The 20,670-nt window shown below is 43.1% G+C and overlaps 1 protein-coding gene across 2 annotated transcripts in view; it reads right to left on the bottom strand.

The window, feature by feature from the left end:
• Positions 1 to 20,670, bottom strand: part of TSHZ2 (teashirt zinc finger homeobox 2) — a 518,813-nt gene that overhangs the window by 215,172 nt on the left and 282,971 nt on the right. Inside the window, exon 2 of one of the 2 annotated variants that reach the window (XM_017496884.2) lies at positions 10,241 to 13,313. In XM_017496884.2, the coding sequence (XP_017352373.1) occupies positions 10,249 to 13,313 (3,065 nt within the window). In that variant the 3' untranslated portion in view covers positions 10,241 to 10,248. The remainder of the gene's footprint in view (positions 1 to 10,240; positions 13,314 to 20,670) is intronic. The other variant, XM_017496885.2, reaches the window with a different exon arrangement.

Raw genomic sequence — 20,670 nt, 5'->3', positions numbered from 1 at the left:
AAAAAAAAAAAAAAAAAAAAAAAGTCATCGATTGGCCTCCCTTGCTGGACTAGGAACTCCATGAGGCTAGGAAGTGTTATTGTTTGTGATTCCAGTCTATCCCAGAGTCTTGCAGAGGGCTTGAGGAAAAGTTCATGCACACAAAGTTTTTGGATTTATGAATGATATAATTAACTAGTATTATAGCCGTATCATTTTCACTAGTAGTGATGATGGGGCAAGGGGTATTATTTTTGGTCGGGCAGCCCCCGTCACCAAGCAGCCTGAAAGTGCCCCAGCCCAGAAGCTAAGAGAATTATTTTTGGTATTTCAGAAAATCCAAGATAAATGGTTTCTTATTTGAGGTGAGAGTGCATAGGCTGTATTGAGAGAACAAGCTCTGTTGCCTTGAACTAGAAAGTGATCCAGTACGTGGACTTGGGCGTACAGTTATTTATGTCTAATTAGTGAAAACGAGAAAACAATTTCTGGGTGTGGGGCAGAGTGCACACATTAAACTTCTTGTTTCCAGAAGATTTCCTTTTCTGTTTTCTTTTCACGCTGTGTCCCTCCTTCATCTCTCTTCTGACTTCCTTGTGCTCATCTTGGTACTCAGGCAGGAGGCAATCCTGGGCTCCCTGTGTCCTCCTCCACCCTAACCCCCAACCTGGGTTAGGTGTTCCTCCTTGGCATTCCCACAAACCCCTGTAAGTCTAACTGCTTCGATCTTATCCCACTGCAGGTAAGATTGGTGTAGCTGTGGCCAAATATCTTCTCTCCAGCCTCAGTCTAAAGTGGAGGGGTCAGACTCTAAGCTTCCCAAGGGCAGGGAGCTTGTATTTTCTGTTATATTCTCAGTGCCTGTAAGAAGTGTCTGATAAATATTGGTAAAAAGAAAGGCAGGGAGGGAAGAAAGGAAGGAGGGAGGGAGGAAGGGAAAACACATTTCTCTCAGATTGCTCTCCTGTGCCTCTCTGTCCTGAGGAAGTCTTTCTGGTTTTCTGCTGATGTGTGGGTCGTTCAGAATAAGAAAGAACAGAATTAATTACTTATGTGTATGTAAAACCTTCCTCTCTTTCAAAAGTGACAGTAAGAAGTGAACAAAAATCACCAGGTGGGCCAGACCTGTGCCTCCCCCACAAGGAGCAGCCACAGAATGTCACCAATTCTCAGGAATAATCAAGCCGTGGGGCTTCCCCGAGGGAGCTGGGGAGGTGGCATTTACTGCCATGGTGCCTATTATACAACAGAAAAAGAAAGACCAGCTCACAGAGGTGGGCTGAGCCCCCATGGAGCCGGTTAAGCTGCGGGGCTGGGGGAGGAAGGGAACAGCAGCTTCCCCTCTACTGTACCCGGCAGCCACCAGACCTCCTTTCTTCCTTCCTAAGGTCCCTGCCATGACTTGCTGCTCCCCCACCCTGTCCCTGGTCACCTCCAATGCCCCTCAAGCCTCTCTCATGCTGGCAGTCTCTCCCTTGTCTCAGCCTTCGTGGCAGTGAAAATCTGAAATTTAGAGTCTTCCAAGTGTCCTAAGTGTGCCCTGTCTTGCTCAATGCATTCGAATGTTCTCACTGGGACTTTTTTTGGATGTGTGAAGTCTGTTAGCTGTGTGGCCTGGGGTAAGTTACTGAGCCTCTCTGGGTCTTACTTCCCCCCCACCCCTGAATGCTCTGGCCCTGGTCTTTTTCTCCAGCTTTCATTTTCAATGCCCTCCCCGTGCTGCCTGAGCTGGGCTCCCCTGAAACCCTGATACATCTGCAGATCTACCAGGCCTGCTCTCGCCTGCGGTGCTTGGAGAGGAGCAGGTGCTCTTCGTGCTGCTTGGCTGGTCTCAGCATAAATAGCCTCTCTCAGTGAGGCCTTCCCTGAGCTCCCTGTAAACCTGCAGGCCACGGTGCCCTCTGGCCCTCCATGCTACCTTGTTTTCCTTCACTAGGACACTTTGTGTCTGTCCATCTCCCTGACAGGAACGCCAGCTCCTAACCTCAGTGAGTGCTCCCTGTGGAGCACCCTCTACACATATCAGAGAACAATAACTTGAAGGCTAACTTCATTGAACAAAATCTTCTTCAGCCACAGTCCTTTGCCTACTGGCACGAGTGCTGAGTAGCTTGCAAGAGCATATATTTAGGCTAGTTGGTGAAACTTTAGAAACAGGGGGAATGTGCCCACTTGCTCATTCTGGACATCCATCCTTTGGGCCAGGGGTTTTGGCATGCAAGAACATTCCAGTCTTTGTAGCAACTATAGCTAAGGCATAGTTACACACGTTCAAAAATCATCTCATTAAGAACACATGGACTCAGGGAGAGGAGCATCACACACTGGGGGCAGTTGGGGGGGTAGGGGAGAGACCGCAGGGGGTGGGGAAGGATAATACGGGGAGAAATGCCAGATAAAGTATGCACCTAAAGTAAAAAAAAGACTGTGCATTTTAAAGGCACCATCCTTTGAAATACTGTCTGTTCCATATACACTGAAGTTGAGCGCTGGCAGCCAGTGCTGTGTAAGGAGCCCTGTGCTCTGATTCTGACGGCTCTGGCCTGGAGTCTCAGTCCACTACCTGCTGCTGTGGGTCTTGGGCATCTGAAACACCTTCTCTGACCCTCAGCTTTTTCATCTCTAAAATGAGTATAATATTTACTTTGCAGTTTTGCTGTGAGACTTAGACAAACACCATAGATAAAACATGCTGGGTAGCAGCATTGACTGAGTATCATAGGGATTAGAGAACACACACCATTTCACAAACTATGCCAGCCATGAGTATTGTGTCCTAAGGCAATAGACATATCAGTAAAAGTCAAAAGATTTATATGATCTGAAAAGAAACCAGACTACATCAGGAGAGCAGGGTGACCAACTCATCTTAGTTTGTCTGGGATTTTTCTGTTCTCAGTCTGAAATCCCTGGAACCCTCCTGGCCAAGTCCTGGGTAAGCCTGAATGATTGGTTCCCCTCCAGGGGAGTCCAGGCTGTTCCCCTCCACTGAGTAGCAGCAACTTGATGAAATCGTAAGAAGAAGGAAGTAGAGTTTCCTAAAGAATAGCCCAGTATCCTCTGAGATGGGGGAAATGTGGCATTCATGTAAGAGCCCAAAGCCCTAGTGGGGTTACCTTGGGGGAGACGGGACAAAAGACACCAAGAAACACGGCCAGTGTCTCCCTCTGACCTGCCACCAGATCCAGAAGCTGCAAACTAGTAGTCTAGGAGTTAAATGTAGTCTCTGATATACTTTGTTTGACTTGAAGGGTGTTCAGAACAAAAACAACAAAACAAACTAAAACCCAAACCAAACCAAAACGCATCCATAAAAAAAACCTCAACTAAAACACTGGGAGACTCACACAAAGATCTGGGTTTGCTATTTCTTTGGAAATCACTGGAGCTGTGCAAGGCCTCCTTGCTTCCCTGTAACTGCCCCTGCCTGGCATGCTACGGTCCTGCAGGTCACTGCCTGGCCCTGGGAGCTCTTATATTCATGATCCTTAATATTTGGGCACTGGTATCCATTGTTTGCTGCGAATAAACATTCAACAGAGTCTTGATGCTGAATACCAGTTTTAAGGTAAATTTGTGTTTATTTATGGCTATGACGTGTGAATAGGTGGGAGATGATTCCATGGCAAGTCAAACTTGCCCAAAATTCATTAAGAAAAAGCTCTTGGTCACTGGGTCTCAACAATTAGAAGATGTCTAAGTTGGAAAGTATCTATTTCTTGTGTATTTCCATAGATATCAAATCAGCCCCATGGAAACACCTTCTGTGCCTAAATATATTCTGTGCCTCCTGCAACTAAACAAACAAATAAATACACAAAGAAATACATGAACATATTCCAGAAAAAAAAAAATAAACCAAACCAAACAACCATTTTCCATATAATCCTGGCTTCTTGGGCTTCTGGAGGCAATTGTTCTCAACAGCCACACAGAGTTCTGTAAAACCCCCACATGTGACATGCGCCTGTGGCTGCTGGCATCCCTTTTCCCTCCAGGTGAGCCTCACGTAACATTTACACTGGATTTAATAGGAGAACATGACATGCACTGATTTTCAACAAACTCCTGATCTTCCAGAAGAGAGTCAGGAAAGAAAGCAACTGCACACCAAATCCTCTTCTATTTTGGTACCCTTAACACACTCCCTTATCTCGCTGGCCTACATATCGTTTAACAAACTGCCCTGCGATTCTTGCAGGGCGTGGCATCATGACTGATTTAAAATCCCCGCATTGCTAAAACTGCATTGTTCTTCATCAAGTTGAGTCATTTTTATGTGAAGTGTCAAGCTCCCTAACAAATAACTCCTGCCAGACAAATCAAGTTCCTCGTCTTAGAGCCGAGGCTAAATAGTTTATAGCTTTAATCTGCTCACCGAGGTGTGCAGTCTATGACAGTAATTATAAATGCAAGGAGAAATTATAGCTGAATGCTTTAACTGCATTAGGAGCCGTTTGATGAACAATCATGAGCGCCTGCTCATTTCCAACAATAGAGGGCAAGTTAGTGTCAATGCATTAGAGAGATTTCAGTTCTGCATGGCTTTTTCTCCCATTTACCACGGAATGTCACTTGTCTCCTATAAAGTAGAAAAAAGCATCGTGGAAAGCTTTAAACTTGATAGTTAAAAAAAAAAAAGACAAAGAGAAATGCAGGGAAAACTGTTTATCATTATGACTTCTTTTTCTCTGTTTGTTTGGCGGCAGGTTGGGTTTCAAATTAGCTCAGTGAAGGTAACTGCTTGTTTACTTACAAGAGGCCTTTAAAAAAATTCCTCCCCGAGCCATTTTTGAGAGGTCTTTATGGAGAAAGGCTTCTTTACAGGAAGGGCAAGTCCAAAATCCTCACAGGAAGCAGCTCCTGCGATTGTGTGTCCCTTCACTAAATTCTGCTCCTCATCTGCAACCACCTCAGCTAATGACACAATTTAGCTCTTTATTTTCCCCTCCTCACTTTCGCAGAAAGACGTTTTTAATTTAGCTGAAGAATTACACAAATGTATTTTAAAGACATAAATCCATATAAAAAATATGAGCTAATTAAAACATTGCACTCCCTGTCGCTCATGGATTTTCAATTTAGGGTAAGAAAAAAGAATTGCATCTGGTTAAATGAAAAGATGATACTGATGGCAGATTGGAGTAAATGAAAAATAATGTTACTCTATATTAAAGCACCAAATTATACATGTCAGAATTGAGCGTTCAAAAGTCCAAATGAGGGGGGAAGGTGTAATGGAGGCTGAGATGCATACAGGGAGTTGCAAATGTGAAGGAAGATGATGCATTGGTTTCTTGCTGCTTGAGAGATGCCAGAGTCTCATACTTGACCCTGTTTGCCTAGTTTTCATTTTGTTTCCCTAAAATGAATTCCTGAGGGTCAGAATGAGGATTTTCTTTTTTAATCTTACATATATATATATTTTCACTGGAATGTGGGTCATTTCTTGGTTAGACACCATACGGCAAATATATAATTACCTGACTGAACAAGAGCATTAAAAGAAAATGAACAAGTATGTTCTACTTCACCCTGCGGTCAGTCCTGGGCCCCTGAGTTGCAATGTTTGGTTGAAAGCTAAAGCCTCCAAGAGGCCCAGGAGAATGCCCTTTTCCCTCTCAACTCCTAGGCCACATTTTATAACTTTTTCTCTGGGTTGTTGAAGGTACGTCTGACCAGAAGTATGGCCTAGAAACCATCAGGCAAGGAGGAGGAAACCAAGAAGCAGAAGAAAGTTGATGAGTATTAGACAGTCCTTGGTTCCTATCCTACCTCCAGGCTTAGTTCCGTGTTTTTGGACAAATCGTGAAACTCTTTGAGCTTTGGTTTACCTCTCTGCAGAATGAGGGTACTATGAATAATCATGCCTGGCTTATAAAAAGAGGCCAGTCAACAATAGTTTCACTGCCACTGTTATCTGAATCAAATAGCAGGTTGAGGTTTTGGCGAGGTTATTAATTAGTTAAAGTTGAGAAGTTGCTGTGAGTTTTCTACGCTTCAGGCGAGGCTACAGAACACAGTAAGAGGCTCCAGCAGCTCTGTCTAGAACTTGCTTTTCTTGTAAGCCTACTATGTGCCAGGCTTTAAGGAAAACAATTACATACATTTAATTCTCACAACCTTCCTATGAGAGGGACTTTATGTCCACATCACGTAGATGTAGAAGTGGGGCATGCCTTCATGTAAGTGGGTGAGATGGGGTTTAAACCCAGCATTCTTTCCTGAACACTGCCTCTGAGACCACCCTTCCCTATGCCGGCTTCACCCAGAACCAGGCAGAGTCACCTCCTCTGTGCTCCTTTCAGCATTTCCCCTAGAATTTTTCATCTGTGTGTCTGTGGCTAGCCTCAAAGGCAGACTCTTGTCCTGGTTATGGCTTACTCCCTGGGAATTAGCACAGTGCTTGCTGTGGAACGATGGCTTTCTAGATATGTCATAATGAATGAGTGAGCCTCAGAGATTGTAGGACCTTGGGAAATTCAGGCAGAATCTCTCTGCCTCTGTTTCCTCCTCCCTATCATGAGTGAATCAACCTTTACCTCATGGGGCTGTTTGTGAGAATAAAGTAAAATAATGTTTGCAAAGTGCTTGCTGCAAGGCCTGGCACATTTTGCTATTATAATTGGTAGAACTGTTGGTTCACTATTACATTTCCATTGTTAAATATAATAGAGTCTGGTGCATAGTAAAAGCATAACGAATATTTGTCGAAGGATGAAAGGAATGCAGGGAGGAAAGAAAAGAGAGGAAAAAAGGAAGGAAGGAAAGAAGGGAAAGAAGAAGGAAGGAAGGAAGGAAAGAAGGATGGGAGGAAAGAAAGAGGGAAGAAATGAGGGAAGAGAAGATGAAAGGAAGGAATATTTATTTAATGGAGGAAGGAATGGTTGATGCCATTAATAGACATTAATTTGTCCAGGCTGTCTGATTCTTCCCAGATTGCCATATAATCTATGCTGTTAGGATTGCTAGATTCAGCTAATAAAAATACAGGATGCCCAGTTAAATCTGAATTCTGATAAACAATGAATACTTTTAAAATATAAGTATGGTCCATGCAATATTTGGGCCAGACTTACACTCAGATCATGTTTGTCATTTATCTGAAATATAAATTTAACTGGACGTCCATTCCGTATTTTATCTGGCAACCTTACATGCTTTTCACCCTGAACATGTGTTTTTATCAAGCCGCCCACAACAAAAGTGGCAGCTCATTGGACTAGAATACTTCCCTGCCAACAATTTCAAGGCTAGGTGTGCTGTTAAACTTGTATACTATATTACACGGTAATGACTATAATTTCAAGCCTTTATGCATTTCAGACTCATTGATTTGCTCTCTGTTTAATTTCTACTAGTCAAGAGCATGTGGCTTTTAAAGATATATACAAACACACGTTGAAATTGTTTTAGATTACTTATGTCCTAAAATAGAGATGCACACTTAATATTTTCTAACGAATTTTTAATGAAAAGTTGCATTTAATATTTGGCAGAGCATTTTGCAGGATTTAAGATATAGTGGATAGAGGAAAGAAAAATCAGATCAACAGTTATGTCTATCAGAAAACAGAGATCTGTTAGAGCTCTCAAATTTTCCACGAAATCTTGATCATACTTTCTAAAACACTTTGCCATTTTGCACAATTTGTGCTATCATACATTACAACTAAGGTTAGAGTTCCAGATAACAGTGATGTCATTTCACGACCATTTAAAAACCTTACATGCATCAATACAGGCACTACATAAATATCCTAAAAGAGGATCCTGGGAGTAGAGGCATTTTTTTCTAAGGTGGCCAAGGCATGAAGAATCGACCTTTGTACAGATGGGGGAAACATTCAGGCGGATAGGAGCATTTTTAAGATGAATACCAACACAGCCAGTACCTGCACCTTCTCTTCTGTACACAAAACATACATACAAGATCACGGCTTTGAATGAGTCTCAAACATTCAAATCTGTTTTTCTGCAGTCCTCTTGGAGCCACAGCCTAATGGTGCTTGTAAGGATGGAGCTTTGGTTTTGTATAATAAAAACACTAAGACAGCACTTTCAAGGTCCAAATTAGATATGCTCATCCTGTACAAATGCAGAGAGGGGCCAAAATAGCTAACTTACCTATGCATTTAACAGATTTTTAAGTACCTTCTGTATATGCTTTTCCAAATTATCGGTTTACCTTTGAATCCCTAGAACAGGTAGTATACATTTCAGATTCTGACTGACGATGGATCAAGCTTTCTTTTCCTTCGCTCTCCCTATTTCCATACCACAGTGTTTTGGCAATTATATTAAATTTTTTTTAAAAAAGATTATAAACCTAACAGGTGGAAAAGTGGTCTTTATTATGCCACAAATAAATATTACTTATTTGTATTTTTCACCATGGTTTCAACCCACTACTGTTGGATTTGAAATATCTTTCTTCTTTCTAGGTATTCTGTGTATGCCCACTTTAAAAAAAAAAAAAAAGAATCAGGAAAACATAATGGCAAGTTATATAAGATTTAAAATGTTATATAACAAATAAATAGGATGTTGTCGAGCCCCAAGCTCAGGTGCGACTTCAATGGATGCATTTCGGCTTTTCTTTCTATACTGTGAGTTGAACAAATCATGCTTGGAGAGAAAGAGAAGAATCTGCCAATAACACATTTAATCATCATGATAAAAACATGCAAACCAAAAAGATGGTCTTCATTTGGGGCCAGATAGCAATTAGAATTATAGGATGACTCCTCTCCAACAGAAGGGTAGAGCTCCTCACTCAGGGGAAAGTCCCAGGCCATAACTTTTTATTTCATCTTGGCCATCTTCACACTCAGGTAAGTCTCTGTCTGATCTGAAATGAGCCCAAAGCCACGCCATGTAAATACCCCTCTCTACCTGGAACTCTCCTAGTGTCCTACCTCTCTAGCTTGTTCTGAAAGTCTTCTATTTATAAGCCAATACTCTAACAATAGGAGGTGGTGAGTGATTATATGTTATTAGGTTTTCATATTTTGTTTTGAATTAATTAAGAGCTAATGAATTAGGAGCAAATCTTTAACTTAGCATGACATAAACTGGACTGGTCAGCGCAGAAGGTTTAGTTCAGGTTGGGTTCCCGTCTTGGGATGGCCCAAGGTGGAGGACCACCTGAAAACATAGGAGGGCACTTAGCGTGTGGAAGCATCATGCTGGAAGGGAGAGAAAAAGAAGCAGAGAAAACACAAAAAGGCAAATGAAAGAGATTTGTTAAGACCCAACCTTGCTTATACTCAACATTTGAAAATGGCTGGTGGGACTAATCTGCTAAGGCATTTGACCTCTGCCCTGTTTCCTAAAAATGACACAAATACACTGGGCATGGGTGACAATATAAGGCATAAAACGTCTATGATACATGATGCAAATTATCTTGAAGGTGTGGGACTCCATGCACACGAACAATAAGTGTGCAGAAAGCCATTTGTTTCTTTATGAGAAATAAAACCTCAAGGGCATGCATTTCCTCATCTTTGCTAAAGGTAGACTCTAATACTGGTCTATTCACAAGAAAACTAAAAGATGAGAGAAGAAAATAAGCTGCTTCTCTTTTCATCTCAATGTTCCGCAAAGAAGCATATTTTTCCACCATCCTGTTAAGGGCGCATGCTCATTCACAGGAAACTTAATGTAGACAGTAACCAAGGAGAAGAGAATGGAAGGTGGCAATTGTTAAAAATAAGCTGCAGAAAAACAATTATTACAAATAACATTCATAAAGACAACTTTAAGCTATTCATGAGCTGATTAAGAAATCTCAGTATAGTAACTACTTCTAGCAAAGCTCCAGTGTTTCTTCCATTGCTAACCTTTTTATTACTTTATAAGTCATTGGCATTACTATGGAAAGGTGGGGTGGTGAAATGGAATGGTGACAGAAGTTAGTATCTAATAATTAAAATGAAAGATAGCATTGGCTGGACACTGGAGCTTGCTTGGGTAACTCAGGATGATGGATGATGAAAGCCTAGAAAATGCAGTAGTCATCTGTGAACTTCATCTCTCTAAACCCATTTTATTCTAGTTCCCAGCTCTAAACTGGAGGACTTGAGAGAATGATTAGGACTTATTTTTCACATTCTGGTCTTTCATAAAAATAAACCTTACTCCAGCAAGCTACTATCCTGCTTGGCACTGGGAGACGCTAGCTGCCTCTAAGCAGACCCATCTCCCTATAAGAAGCTCCTCACAAGGCTAGTCACAATGCCTTGGAGCAAACTCATACCTGCAGAGCTATTCTTCATCCACGTCTGTTACAAACTGTGAATGGTGTTCGGGTGACTTGCTGTGCGTTTTGCTTAGGTGGAGTTTTACTGCATGTTTGCTCACAAATGTCCGACAGCACAACTTACACTTGAATTTAGAGTCTGTATCCTCTTCACCAGCTATTGTTTCCGGAGACCTCTGAGCCGACGATACCCGGGAGATCTCTTGCTCCACCTTGCTTTGCTGGTCCACCGACAAGCGGGTCATGTCCTTCATTTGGAAACCCAGGTGAGATTCTAAGTGACTGATGTAGGTAGAAGGGGTTCTGAACTGGGAGGCACAGTCACTGCAATAAAAGATGGGGTGGCCTTTGTCCATGTTTTTCAGAAATTTTGTCCCGCCCGTTTTCCTAAGCTGGTACTTGACGTTGGCCAGCCAGTGACTGATAGTGGTCATTGAAAGTCCCGTAAACTTCGAGATTTGCATACGCTCTTGAGGGCCCAGATCGGACAGCAGGTATTTGCCCTCTGATGTCTGGAAGAGGCTCGAGGCAAACTGAGCTTGTAAAATCAGAAGATGCTGAGGATTCCAGTTGGACTGCCGGCCTTTTCTTTTATGCAAAGTCGAGACTTCACTGGAGACATCCTCAAAGCGCCTGACATCCATTTCCAGCTTCATGGGAGGGACCCTGGAGGATGTGGCGGGCTTTGGGGTGGTGGCTTTGGGGAGGACTTTGACCATGTCTGCGATGTCAGACAGAGCGTGCTTCTGAGGCGGGGATGTACAGGATTGTGCTTGCGAGGACTCGGCTTTCTTGCTTTTGGACTTGGTCAGGTCAATGGGCTGATCGTTGTTCTCAAACAGGTAGCGTCTGGACACACCGGCTGGCCTTGAGGAGGTGGGACTCAAGACAGGCTTGTCCATGACACCGAGATTCGACTTGTGGAACATGGAAATTGTGCTTGAACTTGGGCTGGAGCAGGAAGGTGAGCGTAAGGGCTCTGTGGCTTTGCCCAGGTGATTGTTCAGGACAGACTGCAGGGCGCTGAGTGGGTTGATGCATGGCAGGGCCGGGGCGTGGTTGGCAAGGGCGCACCCGTTGCTCAGAGCAGAAGTGGGCTCCAGCGGCTGGGGTTTCTCCTTCTCGTTGCCCTCTTTCATCAGCTTGTCCTCCTCTTTCAGGGGACCCAGCTCGGTCTTTCTGGCTTCTGGGGGCGTTTCGCTTTTACGGAAAGAATCGCCTTCACTGTGGCTGAAAGATGAGGCCTCTTCATGGGGACTTTCTTTCCCACACTCCTTCACGACTTCATCTTTGTCTTCTGACTCCTTCTTAACTTGAGTGTAAGGGGCCAGGTTTGTGGGCACAGAAATGAGTGGCATCACTTTCCACTTTGGTGCAATGGGCCTCAGCTTGTTGGTGAGATTAGGCCGGATCTGCAGTACCTGGGATCCCATAGGCAAAGGTGGCTTAGTGCCCTCGGACAGCTGATAGGCTGCGTGGATGCTGGGGTAGGCACTCCAGCTGGGGGCCCCGTTTTGGGCTTTGTTGATGGCTGTGGTGACAGTATTTTCCAAAGATTTCAAAATGTCCCCTCCACCCTTTGAGCCATCTTCCAAGTCCTCCTCCCTTAGATATTGATATTTGATTGTAGGGTCTAAAGGCTTTTGTAGAGGATCTTCATAGTCCTCACTTTTCACGACTTTCTCATCCTTGCTGATTTCCTCTGGCCTTTCTTTTTTACTCTCTTTCTTTAACTCAGTGGTAGAGGCTGTACAGTCTGCTGCTGAGTTACTGGATGGCTTGGGAGCCAGAGAATCACTGTTTGGGGCCTCGGACAACGACTGCATTTTCTCCACAGCCAGTGGGTCTAACACCAGCTGCTTCCCTTTCTTGGAGGCAGAGCTGGTGACCTTGAGAAAGTGACCTGTGACCATCATGTGGGTGGTGAGCTGCTGCAAGGTATCATGGGAGCTCCCACACTCCATGCACTTTAAGATCTGGGACTTGCAGGCCTCAAACTGCCAGGTGTAGCTGGCTCCATTCTGGTAGCCATAGCGGTTGTTGGAGGACAACTGCAAGTTGGCGTTCTTCTGGGAAGAAAAAGAATCTGCAAAAGATCCCGTGGTCGAATCGGGGGAACACGGCCGATTGACATCGAAAACGCGCTTCTTTGCCGGGGTGACCATTTTCGAGGAAATGGTTGGGACTGGCTCCTTCAAAGGCACTTTTTGGTAATGTTTTGTTTTAATCATGTGGACACTCAAATCTTGGAGGGAATCGAAGGAGTCGCCACAGAACATACATTTCAGAACCTTCTGAGCATCCTCCTTGTCCATATCCTGGAAAGCCCTCTTCCGGGGCTTTGAATAGCTCGCAGGTCTGAGCTTGTCCTTCTTGCGGTTGTCATCTTGGTAGTGGCCCGTTTCGTTCATGTGCACGGTCAGCTCCACGAGGGTGTCATAGGCGGCGCTGCACTGCCGGCATCGGAACCGGCTGGCCCCGGTGAACACAGTCCCGCACATCTTGCTGCTCTGCCGGTACAGCTGCACCGAGCTGAACAGACTGGGTTTCGAGACGGACCTGGCCGGCAAGTTCTGCTGCAGGCTTTTGGACAGAGCGTCTTGGTGCCAATCAAAATCGCTCTTGTTGCTGCCATTCCGGGTGTCACAGTGCCGCCTCTCGCTATTGGACAGCTTGAAGCCGAGGCCCAGGCCCGACCAATAGGAATCAGACAGGATGTTGGCGTAGACCGCCGTCATTTTGTCCATGCAGTTGTGTGTTTCGTTCGGAATCCTGACGTGAGTGTTGCTTTTCTTGTCCGAGGCATCTCGGCCGCAGACGCTCTTGATGTCCGACACCTGATCACTGGCGTCGCTCAGCAGAGACTCGTTCTCGGCATCCTGATTGGACAAATGACTTCCTGGAGAGTTCTGGTAGCTGAAGCAGCCTTTCTGCTCTGGGCCGGTTTCTAGCTCCTCGTCTGTCCCCGTGTCATTGCCACCCTGCAGTGGAGCTACTGAACCACTGTCCTCTTCCTCCTCTTCTTCTTTTATTTCCTCCTCTTCTTTCAGCTGTTCCTCCTGGGCGTAGCCTGCAAGAGAAGAAGAAGAGATGAAACGACAATATCAGGCTCCATATTCCATTCCGGTTTCCCCACACAGACTAAATGCTTCCCATGCCGAACTGAACAGTGATTTAATCTACACTTTTATGCACTGTGAGCAGTGGACACAGGAAAGCCAAATGGTGTCTTTCGTGCCATCTACTGCTTTTTTTTTTTTTTTAATTGCCAGGAGCCATAATTCTTTATAAATGCCTGGGATCCCAAGTTTATAATTTTCGGGTTTAAGGAATATCTTTCTAATATTCTTGTAATGAGATAGTTGGTAAATTCATGTGTATGACTTTTAGGAAATCTGGGTTGAATTTCCTAGCCTATTAAAGTCAGATATCTACAGGGAAGAATGTTGGCTCACAGGGAGACTAAGATTTGACTCTTGACATCTAGATGGTAAAGTTTACCAAGACACTTGGATATATTGGCATATAACCATATAAATAAATCATTTTTGAGTGCTCAGAAGTAATTTGGATGCACAGCCATTATATTTTTGATAGCCACTGTCTTTTTGCTATAACATTTTTATTTGTAGAGAATCACACAGCAGGATTATGGGATATGCAAATAAAATCTTCTGTTGATAGTTGAAAAATTATGTAAGCTCAGCAAATATAATGATTTAAAAATAATCGCAAATGGTGTTAGAATGGGAGATTTTGCGACTATCTTATTATTCTCCAACAGGTTTATGAAGACCTTTCCAGACAAGGTTGAAAATGCCCTCTCGATCTTGTGCCTGTAATTTCAAATGCACTGTGATTTGTGGGTACCCGTCATGAGATGCCAATTATATATTTGATTTGTAGATGCAAAATGCTATTGGGGATGCATGCTTTCCCTTCTCTGAAAGGATTTAGGACCAGTAATTGCATAGGGAAAATGAAGACATGAGCGAGCTGGTGCAAAGGGAATTAATGGGCAAATATCCATCAATGGAGATGGGGAATGTGACATTATGCCTATGGGCTCATTTTCTTCACCTGGCCTTTTCAGAACCATGCAGATAAAATGCAACCAAAGAAGTCCTAAAGAAAAGGAGATCCAGTTTTACATTTGCAAGGCTTGCACAATCTTAATACACTGTTTTCTTTAGGAACTTCTATCTTCCCTCTCTGTGGCAGGTAACGACTTGGCAAAACCTTAGAGCAGCTCTGTTATTTCCAGTCACAAAGGACAAAGCTTGGAAAAGGAGTGGCCATGCACTGGAGGTTCGTCCTGTGAGGCAGGAACAGAGAATTAGAAGTGAAGGGGATTTGCTAGGATAAAGCAGCTACAGCTAGCAAATCCAAAGGCTGCCACTGCTGCTGCTGTTGAATAGAAAGAATATTTATTGAACAATTACTGTCTCCTAGGAAGTAAGCTAAACCCTGCAAATGCATTCTTTCATTTTGTCTAATAGCCACATGAAGTAGCTACTATTATTTTCATTTCACAGATGGGGAAACTGAGGCTTTATGGTAAGGAAATTCATACAAGGCCACACAGCTAGCATTGCAGAGTCAGGACATACACCCAAGTCTGCCGGATGGGAGAATACCCGAATACAGGAGACACCACTCTCTTTGTATTGTCAGTCTAATGAAGAAGAACCCTTTGAGGAGACCCAAAGGCTAACGGTTAGACAGTGGAATTTCACTGAAATGTCACTAAATAGATAACCACATCAGAGGGGAAAACTGCGGGAAAACTGGAGACAAGAGCCCATGATTTTAGGGACAGAATGCCATAAAACAAGATGAACTGTATAAATTCAGTCTAGCCAAGAGTTTTATTGTTGTGTTAGTTATTTTACTGTTATTGGTGTGGTGTGTTTTGCTTTTCTAGCAAATCGACAGGTGGATTTTTCATTAAATTGGTGTTACTGGTCCCTAGTCTCAGAAATTGGTTTGAAAAAACAATAACTACTCAATCTAGTCAAAAAACCATGAATAAGTGGTCACAACTTGCAGGAAAACTGTAGTTTAAAATGGCTATATGGCTGAATTAGATTATTCCTGATGGCATCATCCCATTTTCTTTTTCCTGGATTAACTTGTATGTTTGCAAAAAATACGTACACCATTCAAGGAGAAAATTTCTGTTATAAAATTAATAAACTAAATAACAACTGATGAAATAAATTGTTACTGAGCCAAGTAAAATAACATCAGAGAATCAGACAAATTTCATCAATAAAATAGGGTCACATTGAGAATGAAGGGGAACACACACTAGGTCAACAGGTATTAGGCAGGATGTTCCAGGCTAACTAAGACACGTGGTGACCACACTTATGGATAACGTAATTACAGCAACAAAGAAGCAAATAAAGAAATCTGCGGGTTTGGTGGGGACAAGGGCTTTCCGTCATCACAATTGGCTAAGGGTATTTCTGGGTTTCATTCATCTCAGTATTTTCAGTGCCTCGCACCTTGCCTGACATTTAGTAAGAAGTTGGGAAGTAATTTATGTTATTTCCTGTGTATGTTGATGAAATATACATACATGCACTCTACTGTGTGCGCCCGTGTGTGTGCATGTGCATGGGTGTGAACACACCCCCACATACACGCAGGCACGCACAATCTGCCCACCCAATATAGTGATCTGCAAACTAGGAGAAAAGAAGTATTCCTTTCTTCACTGACATTTGGAAGCAGAGCTTTCCGGACCAGCTCAACCTCACAATCTATATTGTCCTTCTAAATGGATTCCCCACAAGAAAAGTCAGAGACAGCAAATGCCTCCCCCACAATACAGATAAAATTTTCTGCTTAATTAGGCATTGACATGTTTACTATAACCTTTACAGAAGAGTAACTCGTGCTGAGAGACCCTTTTTGTCTGTCTTCCTCTGCAAAGCAGACTAAATCTCATGCACTGGAAAAGGTAAGGCATTGAAAAGCCTCATACAAAAAATGCCAAACATCTGTCACAGTGAGTGTATTTTAACAATGGCTGAGGAGGCTTTTTTTTTTTTTTTTTTTTTTAACCGCATTTCAATACTATACAACTCTTTACTTGGCTTAAGTGATTTTGTTCGCCATTGGCAGTTGGGGCAAGGGAGGAAAGGCAGCCAGAATAGGGGTCATCTGGGTAGATAATGAGTATCAGTCTCTCTATTGATGATTTGTTTAATAAGATTGCATCATGTGTAAGTCTTTGTATGAGTAGATGAGTGGCAAATTTATTCTTATGAATACTTATTTAATGAAGGAAAACCATCATAGTTATGCCAAAGCACAGCATGAAAGAACTGTTCTCTGTAGAACTTCCTTGTTGATTGGGGGTCCAAGATCAAACTTCAATATGGCAAAAATTTCCTTTTCGAACCTAAATTTCCAGTTTCATCCATTTCCCTAGCTTGACTCCGGCAACATGAGATGTCCCCATTCCTGGAACAGCTGATTCATGGGCAAACCCGGTCCATTCTTTGACTGAACTACTGACTCAAGAGACCATTTCTCTCCCACTTCATGGCCACTGCTCTAGCCTGGGCCACCATGTTGTCCGCTAGGTTGGACAATGAGCTTCCTGCTTCTGTTTCCCACAGTCTGCTCTTCAGGGAACTGCTAGAAGATTCTTTATAAAAGGGATTAGGTCATGATGCATGATGTCCCTCTGTTTTAACTTCTGCAGTGTCTTTCTGTTGCACTTATAACAAAATTTCAACCCTTAGCATGGTCTACAAGAGCCTGCAGGATGTGTTGTCAGCCAAGCTTCCTGCTCCTCTCTCAGCACCCACAGCCTGCTCTCCATGCCAAAGAAACAATGGTGTACTTGTTCCTCCTTGACCCCTCAAATCCTTCTCCTGACTGGGCTCTCTGTCATTGCAGTTTTCTGACCAGAAAGTTCTTCCTCTGCACCATCACATAGCAGGTTCCATCAAATCTCAGCTCTAATGGGCCCTTCTCAGTGAGGCCTTTCCTGACAGTCTCCCCTGCTCTGTGTAACCCTCCATCATATCACCCTATGGTGTGAAATCCCTGGAGCACTTACCAGACTCTGAAATAAGCCCACTTGTTTATTGATTAACGTCTTCTTCTACTAAAGGTAAGGTTAGAATATCTATCCCCATGCAGTCAGAATGTTCCTCCACAGTGCTCAGTTTACATCCTGACACAGAGTGATGTCCACAAACTATTTGAATGAATGAATGAATGGATAATACAGTGAAAAGGATTATTCCAGCTGCAAACTGGCTGCATTCCTCAGCAGTGCAGTTGGTACCTCTGGTGGGTAAAGATCTCCCCACCCTCACCCCATGTGGATTGGATGTGAATTACAATCATCCTAATCAACTTCACTCAGTGATAAACCAGAGCATTGGCCAAGCGTGGAGGCTCACACTTGTAATCCCAGCATTTTGGGAAGCTGAGGTGGGTGGATCACCTGAGTTCAGGAGTTTGAGACCAGGCTGGCCAACATGATGAAACCCAGTCTGTACTAAAAAAATATGAGAATTAGCCAGGTGTGGTGGCACATGCCTGTAATTTCAGCTACTCAGAGCCTGAGGCAGGAGAATCGCTTGAACTGGGAGATGGAGGTTGCAGTGAGCCGAGATTGTGCCACTGTACTCCAGCCTGGGTGACAGAGTGAGACTCTGTCTCGAATAAATAAAATAAAGTAAAATAAAACCAGAGCATCCGCATAAATCATCTTTTCAGAACAACCCAGCTACCAACTTCCTTGCTGCCCAACTTCTTTGAGCTGTGGATTTATACTTGTAAGTATGAAGGCTACAAATAAGCAACAAGACCGCAAAGCATCAGAATCTGTGCTCTTAATGTGAACAGACTTTGATTCAACAAAGACTCACACACGGAAACTTTGAAAGTATGGACTAATTTTATCATGGATAAAGTCCATTAGCTGGTCTATGGTAAACAGCATTACACATGTATTAGCAGATGTACATATTAGAGTAGTCTTCTCCTGAATTCTTCATTTTAAAAAGGAGAAATATTATGGGGAAGTATATATGCTGCATATGTTTTACCCTAATTGTATGTGGGTAAAAATTAGAAATAAATCCTTACATTTTATTTTCTTCCTAGAGAAATTTCTTTTTATATGAAAGGTTAATGGATGGGTATGGTGGCTCACACCTGTAATCCCAGTACTTTGGGAAACTGAGGGGTGAGGATCACTTGAGCCCAGGAGTTGGAGACCAGCCTGTGCAACATAGCAAGACTGTTTCTACAAAAAATTAAAAAAAAATAGCCAGGCATCATGGTGCATGCCTATGGTCCCAGCTACTCAGGTGGCTGAGGTGGGAGGATCACTTGAGCCCAGAAGGTCGAGGCTGCAGTGAGCTGTGATCACATCACTGCACTGCAGTCTGGGTGACAGAGTGAGACCCTGTCCCAAAAAAAACAACAAAAAGAGGAAAACAATTATTTTAAAAAATATACCACCTCAATTGTTTCCAAACCTCTAGTCAGAATGATTTAAATGAAATTGTGCAAAATAATTCAAGGGTGATGTGGTGTTAGATAACAGACTTTTGCTAGGCATACGTTTCTGCAGTCACCTTGAAAACCCACAGTAGTGTTTACAGTAAAAACACTGACAGTTTTAAAAATGGCAGTAGAGGTGGAACCATTATAACATAAGAACAATTTAAAACTCAAGAAGGCTGATTTTTAAAAACGAAACGAGAATTCAACCAAGACCTCATTTAAAATCGTATCTGATGGTGACGGGATCATTTTCGCCAATCTACCCCTCTACATGACTGTTTAAAATCACAGAAAGATGCCACGGTGTTCAAGGCAGACATAAATGAGGGGATCGTGAGAATTTCTCGGCATGTACCCAGTAGGTACAAAAAATGATGACTCGGAATAAGAGCTCCCTGTCATGAGTTTCTAGCGTCTTGGTGACTGTGGTCTAAAAGTCTGTTAATATGTATATTATTATTGGCACTAATAGGCATGCATGTTGGCAGGCTGAGTAAAGAGATACAGGATTCAGTGTTCAAGGAAGCTGTGCTATTCTCCATGGTAGCCAGGCGGGGAGTGAGGGCCTCTTGGAGGGCCATGTGGAGGGATCTCTCTGCTTTTTGTTTCAGGACAGAGGAATTCTAGAGAGCTGTGGAATCCCTGTACCATTCCTGAGCACAGAATTCATTTACAGAGAATCCAGGTACCACAGGCCAGGGCCTAGCGTGTTTGCTGGCTGGAGAAGTTATCTACGTTCATGCACATTTTTAAACAGAAAAATATTCAAAAAGAAAAATAAAATTTGTGGTGTGTGGATTTTTATCCCTGGCATGCCACGTGTAACATAAGTGTTACTTATATATACGGATTGAGAGAAAAGAGTTTGCTCCCTCCTCCGTCTGAATGTCAGAACCAAGCAAATAGAATTCTTTGTATAAAGGACTGCTGGAGAAGGCGTGGGTACAGTGATGGGGGGTCATCTTGAGCCCACCAGTATTCTGCAGTTTCTGGTGATCATCAAAACAACAGTATCTCTCTCTTTTTTTCCCCCAATTTCCTGAAGATCGTTTGGTTAACTGGAATGTTTTACATGTACCTCAGATGCAAACCAGGTGGGGTGTATCTAAACACTTAATACACACTTGCTGCAGTTTTCTTGGGCCGGCGTTACAGCTCTTTGGACTATGAAACAGTTTCTAATCACATGTTGTGAGTTTCTCCACTTTCTGGTTCTCGCTCCTATCAACTCTTTGACCCATTTCTTCATCTGTCAATCTCACATAGGAATGACTATTCCAAGCCTGACTAAAGGATCCTATCAAGACAAAAGAGGAAGTGGGAGAGAAAGTGTATTGTAAACCCATACTATACAAGTAGGGTTGATGAACAGTATCAGCATCACCTGGGAGCTTGTTAGACCTGCAGGCTCTCAGCCCCACCCAGAGCCTACAGAATGGCAATCATTTAACAAGGTCCCTAGGGGATTCATATACTCAAGAAAGTTTGAGAAGCTTGGATGTAAATTGCAAAACTGTTAATTAGTAGAGAGATATTTAGAGAAAATCTGCTTCTCTATGCCTGTGTTCACCAATGTATGTGAAAAGAGAACACACCTTTGAGGGTTTTCACCCCCTGCCCTCTCCAGAGACCGAGAGATGAAATGCCTTGGCTTAGATGGTTGCTCCCAGTTTATACTGGAAAACACCAACCAGGAGAGAAATAAATAGCTGATGCAAGAAATGATCCATTAAAACAGGGTAGACAAGGTGTTCCCTCAGCCTTGGGGTCAGGTAGACCTTGGTTTGGATCTGCTACTGCTTAGTGTCATCTTGGGAAAATTACTGAAACTTTCAAAGTCACAGCTTCTTCATCTACAAAATAGGAATAATAATAGCATCTACTTT

Source organism: Cebus imitator, unplaced genomic scaffold (assembly GCF_001604975.1).
Source record: "Cebus imitator isolate Cc_AM_T3 unplaced genomic scaffold, Cebus_imitator-1.0 Scaffold224, whole genome shotgun sequence".
NCBI lineage: Eukaryota > Metazoa > Chordata > Mammalia > Primates > Cebidae > Cebus > Cebus imitator.
The sequence above is the reverse complement of the archived record's forward strand: the minus strand, read 5'-3'. Positions and strand labels throughout refer to the sequence as shown.